Here is an 11,205-nt window from a genome sequence, read left to right as displayed (position 1 = left end):
CCACTAGCAGCATCTATCATACTCCTATCCATTAATGACAGTCATTCGTAAAAATATTGAATAAGAAGTTGATCAGAAATCTGATGCTGAGGACAGCTGGCACACAATTGTTTGAATAACTCTCAATACTCACACAAAGTCTCCCCAGGAAGTTGTCTGATCCCACAAATATCTTTTCTGATGTTGGCAGCTCTTGAAGTAAGAAAGTACTTCTCGAGGAACTGCTTCTTCAAACTATTCCATGTTGTAATCGATCCAGGAGGTAAGTAGTACAACCAGTCTTTAGCTAGTCCATCTAAAGAGAAAGGAAAAGCACGCAGCTTAATTTGCTCTTCAGTCACGCCTTGTGGCCTCATGCTTGAACACACGACATAAAACTCCTTGAGATGTTTATGAGGATTTTCACCTGCAAAACCACGAAACTTGGGTAACAAATGAATAAGACCAGACTTTAATTCAAAATTTACCTCCAAGTCCACATATTGAATGCAAAATGGTTGTTGATTCAAGTCTGGTTCAGCTAACTCTCTAAGAGTTCTTTCTACAGGTACAACTCTATCCATCACTTATTCTTCTGAATCGTTGGATGATTCAACCAAATCAGGCACCGTACCTGTTTTATAAAGCAAAGGTGACGAGGATCGTTGCTTAGCTCGCTTCGTCTGCTGTCTCAGCTGGCGAGCTGTCTTTTCAATTTCAGGATCAAATGAAAGTGTACCTGTACGAGAAGAACGAACCATACACCAAGTAAAACGTAAAAAGGATTAAATAAATGACACCAATCCCTGGCAACGGCGCCAAAATTTGATGGTTGTCAAAACCAGCAAAAATAAATACCTACTCTAAATAAATTGTGTATAGTGATTGAGTAGGGTCGTGTCCACAGAGATCGGTAATTATTTAAATCCTTTTAAAATATAAAATGCAAAATGAGGGGATTGTTGACAATAATAAAAATCAAATTAAAATAACAAGAATGCAATTTCAAAATTGTAATTCAAATTAGGAAAAGCTCTGGTTGAAGGAATTAACTCAGCTTGATTCGACTACTGATCAGTGATTCAATTATAAATTATTACTACTTATGAATAGACCGGTTATAGCTACTGAGACCCTCTAATAGCCAATCTCTCCTTAACTAGTCAATAACTAAGGTACGACCATTGGTTATTTCCCTAATCAATAGACAACTCTAGATACGATCATAGGATTTAATCAATTGACAGCCTGAAAAACTAGAGAGACCCAAATCCTAATCAACAAACGCATACGATGGTTCATTTAAATTTGATTGTTTATTCTCATAACACAACTCACTGCTATGATATTTGTCACAAACATTAAAATCTTCATACGATGAATCATTTAATTGACAATAGATTAAGTTGATAATTAAATAGTGGCCAATTATCTAATTAACAAACATAATCATGACAATAATTCAAAGAATAAACAAATACCCAAAAAGCAATAAAACAATTAAAGCATAAGAAAGATCTCACAGTAGTGATGAATCAAAACTTCATTAAACTTTAACCAGAATAATAGGTTTAGTTCTTCATAGAAAGAAAAGAAAAATTTAGATCTAGGGTTTCTTTCTTTTCTCCAAAGTCTCCTCTTTTCATAATAGATTCCTCCCTTAAATACTATTCTCTCTCTTCTCCTCTAGAGTTTTTTCTAAAATGAAATACAAATAGCTGAAATATTAAATTCATAATTACAAAAATAACCAAAAATATAAAACACGTTAAACTAAAAATTACAGGTTCGTAGTTGACAGCACGCGCCCACGCCTTATCAATAAAGTTCTTTTGACGCTCATAATTTCTCCAGGAAAATAATCATCCTCAAACATCATCTTGTAGCTCAATTTTAGCACTAATCAATAGAATTGTACCTACAAAAATAAAACACAAGTAAATCACTATTATTAAGTGCAAAACATCGATATTAAAGGAAGTAAACAATGTAAAACTAGTGCATAAATTACACTCTAACACATAGTCAGTGAGTTTAGAGTTGATCAAATGTCTACGGTGATATATTGTGATTGTCAAGGTGCTATATGCCTTAGCAAAAACCAAACACATCATAGAAAGACCAAGCATATTGACACCAAGCTTTACTTTATTCAATTGGAGGTTTCAAAAACAACTATTAAGTTGGGAAAGATTCATACTGATGACAATTTTGTTGATATCTTAACTAAGGCTATTCCTGGTGCTATGTTTAAGCTACTTACCAGGAATCTGCAAAAGGTAATTTTGCAAAAGATATAGAGAGAAAAGTAGCAAGTTTGAGAGAGTTTCAAATTTAAGGTGGAGAAGTTAAAGTAATTACATTAAATCTAGTTTCTAGAAGGTGTCATAGAGTCAATTTGTGTTTTCCAACTTGTATGACTTGATAGCCTCCTCAAGATGACATGTCGATTTTGTACTTAAGTATTGAAGATGACATCCACCTCATGTCAATTAAATATAGTAATGTTACACATGTTACTCATATGCAATCATTTAAACCATTAAGAACGTAAAGACAAAAATCAATCATCATTTTGATCACTTAATCAAGTCACATGCTTTGCGCATGAGTCAAACATAGTCAATTGTTGTTAACAACAGTTACAAAAGTGGAAAAATTTAGGGGTGGGCACCAACCTGCCCAACCCGTATGAATTTTTGCGGGTTGGGTTGGGTTGAAAAAATTTACGGGTCGGGTTGGGTTATTAAATTTTCAACCCGCACTGTTTGCGGGTTGGGTCGGGTTGCAAATTTTTAACCCAACCCGACCCGTTAACCCGTATATATAAAAATATATTTAGCAACTTTATTAGAACCCTAAACTCAAATTCTCTTGTTTAAAGAACAGTTGCTCATCTGCTCGTGCATAGAGCACAACAACATCACAACTCACGGCGTTTCTTGAAAAGCTGCCCAAACTACAAATCGTCACATGCTTAGGTTCTTTCTTCTTTCTATTTTACTAATTTATTATTGTTTTGAAACAAGTTGATCAATTTTTTATTGTTAAAATGTCTAGCCCATTTGATTTCATGATTTGGTGCTTTATAATATTTTTTTATTGATAAAAGTTGGTCAATTTTTGGTTGTTATGATGGTGTCAAGCTTAATCAACAATCGGATTAACATAAATAAAATAATTATTATTATTACAATCTTAGGGAAAAGGCTTTTCGACAAACATCTGCTGGGCATTGTTCTGCAGAAATATTTTCAGTATTAACTAGTCATGCTCTCAAATTCACATATGTATTCTATCTCAGATGGATTTTTTTTCATAAAATTATTCTAATCATATTTATTTATCGCAGTATCCAAACATGGCTAAAGGTATTAATAAAAGAGCTTTAAGCTTGCTGTGACCACTATTTGTTATTTTTTCGATTATTTGTTAATTATTAATAGGATAATGACAATATTCATGGCCTGGAATTTTTTCCTTGTAGATGGAAGCAAATTCATCCAATCTAGGAGTTAATATCTCTACACCTTCAACAACTCAAAGTACAACTGATATGCTATTAATACACATGCAGGCAATGGAAAAAGGTGGAAAAGTGTCACAAGTATGGGAACATTACACAAAATTTGAGAATGATACAAAATGTAAGTGTAACTACTATTCTAAAGTGTGTGCGTGTCATTCTAGATTTATTGGGACCCGTACTTTATGGAATCACTTGTCAGCATGCACAGCCTATACTGATAGGAAAGTTGATTTAAAAAAAAAAAAACCTTGGTGTTTGAGGATAACACAACTGGTGGTGGCAGTAATCTTGTGGCAATATCTTGTAGCAAAGAGGACCTTAGAAAAGCATGCATTGAGATGATAATTATTGATGAATTGCCCTTTAGTTTTGTTGAAAAAGAAGGGTTTCGGAAATTTATGAGCAAAGCTTGTCCAAAACTTGATCGTTTTTCTAGGAGAACTGTTGCTAGAGATGTGTATCAGTTGTACTTAAATGAGAAGAATAATTTGAAAAAAGTGTTTGCTAGTAATAAGTATAGGGTTTGTATAACAACTGATTGTTGGACTTCAATACAAAATTTTAATTACATGGTTATTATAGCCCATTTTATTGATGATGAGTGGCAACTTCATAAAAGGATATTAAACTTTTGCCAGATTGATGATCATAAAGGAGATACAATTGGAAAATTGATTGAGTCTTGCTTGCTTGAATGGGGTATTGATAAAGTGTTTACAATTACTGTTGATAATGCAAGTTCGAATGATTTGGTCATTTCTTATTTAAAAAAGAAGCTGAATAACTGGGGTGGGCTTGTGTTGAATGGTGATTATCTTCATGTTAGATGTTGTGCACATATTATAAATTTGATTGTGACTGAGGGATTGAAAGAGATGAATAATTCTGTTTCTAGCATTCGCAATGCAGTGAAATATGTAAGATCATCACCAGCTAGATTAATAAGGTTTAGAAAATGTGTTGAGCTTGAAAAACTTAATTCCAAACGTATTGTTGTGATGGATGTTCCTACTAGGTGGAATTCCACCTATTTAATGTTAGAGAGTGCTCTTGTATATCAAAAAGCTTTTGAACGATTGGAGGATGATGATGGATTTTATAGATCCTATTTTGAAGAGAAAAAGGGTGGAAAAAAAAGGATTGGGCCACCGGAACTTATAGATTGGGTGAATGCAAGTGTGTTGAATAATTTTTTGGAGAATTTCTATGAAATTACTAAAAAATTTAGTGCTTCTTTGTCTCTTACATCACATTTGTATTTTCATGAGATGCATTCTATAGAGTCAAATTTAAAAGGATTGATACTAAGTGATGATTCTTATTTGAGTGCAATGGCAAAGAAGATGAAAGAGAAGTATGACAAATATTGGGGTTCCCTCAACACTCTAAATAAGTTGTTAATTGTTGCTATTGTGCTTGATCCGCGTTATAAATTGAGTTTTGTGAAATTTTGTTTTGAGGAGTTGTATGATGAAAATGTTGTGTGTGAGCTCATAAAAGTGATTAAGGGCTTATTGTCTTCTTTGTATGACTTTTACACAAATAATAACCCTAGATGTGATGGTGGTAGCCAAAACCAATCTGTTAATGCTGTCATTTTTTCATCCGAGTTAGAGAAAAAAAGTGATATTATTGATTATAGATTACCCAAGGTAGCAAAACTTTCAAAATGGAAAAAGAAGCAGCTGGAAAAGGATGGTGTAGAGTTGAAAAATGAAGTGGACAAATATTTATTAGATGATTGTGAAAATTGCTTTGACGATTCATTTGATTTGTTGAACTGGTGGAAGGTAAATGGTGGGAAGTATAAAGTTTTGTCTAATGTAGCCAAAGACATTTTTACAATCCCAATATCTACAGTTGCTTCTGAGTTTGCATTCAGTACAGGAGGACGCATTCTTGATCCATTTCGAGCTTCTTTGAGTCCTAAAATGGTAGAGAGCTTGATATGTGGGCAAAATTGGCTTTGTTCTTCTCGTATTGCTGTAGAAGAGGATACATCTTCGGTTGAAGATATGGCATTTTATGAATCAATTACATTAGGTAAATATTTATATTATGATTTTTATTTTTATTCTATTTATATTTTCCTTGTATTTATTTGTTATAACATATATGCCTAATATTTTTATTTTTATTGTTATATAGATTCAAGATTGGCATCAGATTTTAATGTCATTAATTTGGAATGATCTGGATTTTGATGTCATTAGATTGATCTTCATTACACTCCTGTTGGTTGGTGTTGAGCAATGGTTTCGGGAAACTCTCTTCCTATGTATGGAAGACTTATAAAATTTTTCACTCTTTGGACTTTAATGTTTTGTATTAAATAAGATTTTAAATTAATGTACTTTTTTTTCATTAGTTATGTACTAATAAATTTGATTGTTAAATTTTGAAATATTGGATTTGTTGTAAGGATTTTAGTATTTGTGTTTTTTAATTAATTAATTTATTTTTGTTTAGACCATAAAAATGAGCTTTTCAAAAGCCCAACCCAATCAACCCAACCCGTAACTTTACAAGTTGAGTCGGGTTGGGTTGAAAAATATAATGGATTGGGTTAGGTTGAATTTTTTCAACCCGTTCTATATACGGGTTGGGTCGGGTTGATACCCGTGCCCACCCGTAGAAAAATTATAGGTTTGTTTCAACAAACCCAGAACATAGTTGACGAATGGACATTTTTAATTCCAGTGGTGGTTATCCCAAGAAAGCATTCCAAACCGATGGGAACAAAAGTTTGTGGAAAGCTTAGTGAAGTGGCATCGTCTTCTAAAGGAAGAGGCTACATGGGAGATCGTAGAGGAGTTATTGAATCAGTTTTAAAATGTGAGCCTTAAAGACAAGAGTCCACTTCCGAGGGAAGGTATCGATAAGCCTAGAAGATCTCAAAATATTCCTGTGCGAAATCGTAAATACGTGGCAAAGGAGATTGTGTGGGAGAGGCATGCATGCATGGGAATGAGGTTAATTATTGTATTGCAGTATAGTACTCACTCTATTTGAAATCTGTTGCTTGAGTCGATAACGTAGGAGTTCTTGTCATAAGTTTTGAGAGAAGTAATTATTCTATTGTTATTTAAATTTCATTGGATGCATCAACAAAAGGCAGGGCAAAAAAAATATTTTATCGAACTATCAGTATGTATACAACACCGTGATATAATTAAAGCCATTTATTTCATGTTAACAAATTAATTTTTTTATATTAAAATACTTCAGATTTTATTAATTCAATTCCCATGCATTCCGGGCCAAAGCCAAGCCCATAATAGTTTCTGTTAACAATGGAAACAACTGTGTAGTTTCTATTAATTAATGCTAAAAATGAAATAAAAATCTGGTTCTTTATTGAAAACTGATATTTAATAATAAAGAGAAATATGAATATACACATAACTTATAAATTTATGACATATTATTCAATTGAATAATTATTTAAAAAGAATAAATAGAAGATCCTGCATCACAGAATCATGAATTGGAAGAATTTTCATGAGAGGTTGAAGGCATTGTTGTATCTAATTATAAATTGGAAGAGAAGAAGAAGACATCTTAAATCTACCCTTGAGGGCAAGGGTATTTTTAAGAGAGAAGGCATGATATGATCTTTTATAATAATTTATTTATATTTTATCATTTATTTATTTATTCTGCATTGATTTTTGTTTAATTAGTCAAGCGTTAACATAGTGGCACCTTACTTCGTGGAGTTATGAAGCATAATATTAGAACATGCCTAGTGCTTGCTATTTTTGAGGTTTTTAATTCTAAGATAAGTTGTATTTAAAGCCTTATATTATTTAAAGCCTAATGTCGTGAGTGTTAAGATATTATTTATCTGATACGTGTATGAATGGCATTGATGTTACGACATATCTATTGTACTGTAATATATTCACTCAGTTGAATTAATAAGAGATTTACTTTCCCATTTTAAAAAAAAAATAAATAAAAGGATTGAGCGGTCTTATCTTATTATGGAAGAAAACAAAGTAAACAAGGACTAACATCTGAGAGTCCTTTCTTCATTAAATTAGACATATTTGAATAAATCTTCATCGTTGTTTATAGCTTGCTTGAACTGGAAATTATTACCAAATAAAATTGAATTAAAGCCTCAATATGTTGATTCAGGATCTCCTTTATACTTTTCCACGAAAGTGACACGATAATTTTTCCTAATGCTTTTCAAATGGCCTAAAATACTATTATAGTTAGCAAGCACAATATAAGTTACATTCCTTCACTTTACAGATGTGTGAAAGGAAATTGGGATTGCCAAGCAACTTACTTTGGTCTGAAGGAAAAAGGCCGGTTAGAAAGAAAGGTACGTAGCCACCAACTTTGGTCTATGAAAGGAAACAAACCAGATGAAAGGTGTAAGGCCAAAAGATGGAATATCGACGCTCTTTTGTCGGGCTAGTTCTTCTCCTACAACAACTTGGAAAATTTGGACTTTTATTCATTGTAATGACGACATTCTCGGTTCAAAATTCTTTTTAAGTGATTTAAATCAACGGTTGCTTGCTTCAATTGCTTGTAAATCAATGGTTCTCTACTCCCATAGCTCGTGACTATGGCCTCAAGCATTGGAGACGTAAATCAATGTAATTCTTGGTATAGAGAATATTAGGTCAAAAAGACAAAGCACAATCACTAAGCAATTAATGTATTAAAAAAATTAATCAGGTCCGGTCCATTCCAATATTTTTCTCCGCGTCCATTCGCCGCGTCTCTGAGTGACAGTTGAACGAGCTACTCAAAGAGAAGGACGGTTGAAAGCCCAATGATGATGATTCGTGCTTACTCAAAAGCAGAAGTGAGCCTACCGCGAAGCTCCCCTATCTCCTTTTTCAGCCAACCCCATTTTTCCTTATTAAAATCAATATTTTAATAGCCACGTGTCCTCTCTCGCTTTTAGTAACTTCCTTTCCTGAATTCTTTGTACTGTGATCACAATCTTCAAGGAATTTTAACAGCCAAAGGTTCGCACGGAATGGGAGAAAAAGTTTTTTTTATTAGTTGTATACTTCTATTCACTTTCTATTATAAATTCTTTAAAAAATGATTTAATTAATTAAATAATTAAAGATATTCATATTTTCAAATTAAAACAGGTCCGGAAAGCATTCCAAAATAGCTGAAGGAGAAAATACAAGAAATTTATTCGAAGAAATAGCAGCATATAGATTCACTTTTCTATTAGGCTTAATTTTTCATTGAAACAGAATGAGAAAAATGATGTTTGGTTTGAAAGAAAATCTCATAGAAAATTTTTCTTAATCTGGAACTTTCTTAATCACTTGCATCAGTTACATCTCACGCTTATATACACTTATCAGTAAAAACAACTTGTAACTAATTACACTAAACAGATTATAAGATCTAGCTAAACTTCATAAACATGCACACGGTGTGTATTACAACAAACTTAACCACTTATGCTGAGCTGTCAATAGAGCTGTTCCATTGCTCAGTCACCTTTGATTACATGGCATTTCTGACACGTGTAGCTTTGAGTTCCGTCTTCTTATACTCTGAATAATGAGCTGCCTTGGCGTTCATCAAAGACAGACATCTTAAACATGCATCGATTACATGCCTCAACACATATCCCTATATGTGACAATATACAACTGACCAAATATAACCAATGACAATTTGACACATAAGTCGACTTAACCTCGTGGTCTGCCGATGGAGTGAGGAAGACGGAAGAGAATTAACTAGTTTGATTACGTAAGTAATTGAAACATGGCGCATTTAAGTTGAACCAATTCCTAGTCTTGGTGAAAACCGGCTTGATGAATTTGTTGTAAATCCGACGAACAGGATCCATGATCAATCTGCCACCTTGAAAGACAGCAAGGAAAATAGCTGCGCAGAGCCAACCAATGCTCAAGATGACATAACCGATCACGCGTGGAACAAGGATCGACACCAGTGAGAGTGTAGAAAGCAATCCGAAGACGACAGCAATAAGGCTATAGACGTTGGAAGAAATATCGGTATCAGCAGCAGCTGAATTAGAATTTGATTGACAGATTCGGGAGTTGAAATCAGCAACAAGTGCAACGCAGTACACTCCCATCCCCACAAGAAAAGCCGACATGTTTATGGCATACTCTTCGAACAAGGGCTTGTTTGTGCCTTCAACGTTAGCAGCCACGAGATTGACAAGAACTGGAATGACAAACCCGAAAACAGCAGCGTAGGAAAGGAAAATTCGGTCCCTGCAAATCACAAAAATACCGCAGAGAGTTATATTTTGCTCCCCAGAATCTTAGATTATTCACTTCAATGTAATTAATTAAAAGAAAACATTTTCGTAGTAGGGAGAGAGTAGAGCAATTAATTATATAAGTTAACTCTTGTTAGCCCTTTCAGTCACCCTCGCCTTCGTCCACCCAGGGGCGAAGCTAACAACATTTTTCTAATGGGGGTTAGATTTTTTTCATAATCAAATGCTTTTCTATGCGGATCCGTGCATCTGAAAATTTCATTAAAAAAACTGCACCGATATTATCCGCATCCGACAGCGTCAAGCTAGGATGAGCTTTGACTCGACGGCTGACATAAGAATATTTAGCCTTGAGCCGCTCTTATCTAAGAACCAAGAGTCAACTCCACCCGTACTATCCAACTCTAGGTCACCTCCTGGCCTGGCATTCATGGTCAATGTGAAAGCCATCATCATCATGACCTCTGATCCCCCGCGGAGGCGGCGACTCACCAAAGAATCCGGTCTTCGATTTGCCGATGCCCGAAGCCCCGAGCTCGACGAGCCGAACCCAACGGCGTGACACCCGACGGCACCAAATTCCTCATCGGTCGCCGTAACATAAGGTGCTGGTGATGAGTCGTAGCCGAGTTCATAATCACTCTACTTCACGAAAAGATCATGCCTCCGCATTTACAGAAAACTGAAAGGAAAATGATCATAATTAAGTTGACTGAGTTAGAAAAGAACCATACCCATTATTAGTATGACCACGGCAGTCCTCGCTGTTCGGAATGGGCATCACGTGTGTTTTTTTTTTTTTTTTTTCCAACTGACAAATAGGGAGTTTCTGTTTGTAATTTTTTTCCTTTTTTTGGGTTCAACTTAATCACTCCTATTTATAGTACGAAGGTGCCATTGTGCCATGAGCAGAAACAGAGTTGTCAACCCCCAGATTCTTGTTCATATATATATATATATTTTAATAGTTGAAACTGAGTTGTAATTTACATAAGATTCACAATGGATGGAGGAGGGATTAACGTTTGAAGATTCGATGCTTTCAGCCAACGAAAGACAATGGATGGAGGAGGGAGTAACGTTTGAAGATGCGATGCTTGCAGCCAACGAAAGTGGAGAGAAACTTGTAGCATCAGAGTATTCATCACCAGATCGGCTGTCTTAAATTATTACAAGAATACAAAAACAAACCTGATGTAAATTTTTGTTCCCTTCTTTCTTTTTACGCGTAAGTAGTGAACTTGTTGAGTTTGGAGTTGGGTCCATCATTTTTTTAATTTAGTTAATTAAAACAAAGATAACTATCGGGACATTCAGGGTCAGCAAATGTGCCCCTTATTGAATGATTAATTACAAGTGGTTTAGTATAAACAAGTTTAGCGAATCCACTCCATACACAAACATATTAAATAAACAAGGACTTTGACTTTGTGTTTAGAAGGGAAAA

At 34.4% G+C, this 11,205-nt stretch overlaps 1 protein-coding gene across 1 annotated transcript; it reads right to left on the bottom strand.

Annotated features, from left to right (window-relative positions):
* Positions 1-8,807: 8,807 nt before the first annotated feature.
* Positions 8,808-10,822, bottom strand: LOC127902673 (uncharacterized). The gene is made up of 2 exons (XM_052442410.1): positions 10,493-10,822; positions 8,808-9,750 (listed from the first exon to the last, which is right to left on the bottom strand). The coding sequence occupies exons 1-2, from the start codon at positions 10,537-10,539 to the stop codon at positions 9,240-9,242; spliced, it is 558 nt and encodes a 185-aa protein (XP_052298370.1). The 5' UTR covers positions 10,540-10,822; the 3' UTR covers positions 8,808-9,239.
* Positions 10,823-11,205: the final 383 nt, after the last annotated feature.

Source organism: Citrus sinensis, chromosome 5 (genome assembly GCF_022201045.2).
Source record: "Citrus sinensis cultivar Valencia sweet orange chromosome 5, DVS_A1.0, whole genome shotgun sequence".
In the NCBI taxonomy this organism is placed as follows: domain Eukaryota; kingdom Viridiplantae; phylum Streptophyta; class Magnoliopsida; order Sapindales; family Rutaceae; genus Citrus; species Citrus sinensis.
The sequence above is the reverse complement of the archived record's forward strand: the minus strand, read 5'-3'. Positions and strand labels throughout refer to the sequence as shown.

What these genes read in the sequence shown, in the direction of transcription:
- LOC127902673 (XM_052442410.1), bottom strand. Translation starts at nt 10,539, where the DNA reads ATGCCCATTCCGAACAGCGAGGACTGCCGTGGTCATACTAATAATGG. An exon ending in CGTGGTCATACTAATAATGG is followed by an intron (nt 9,751 to 10,492) that starts GTATGGTTCTTT and finishes TGTGATTTGCAG; the next exon opens with GGACCGAATTTTCCTTTCCT.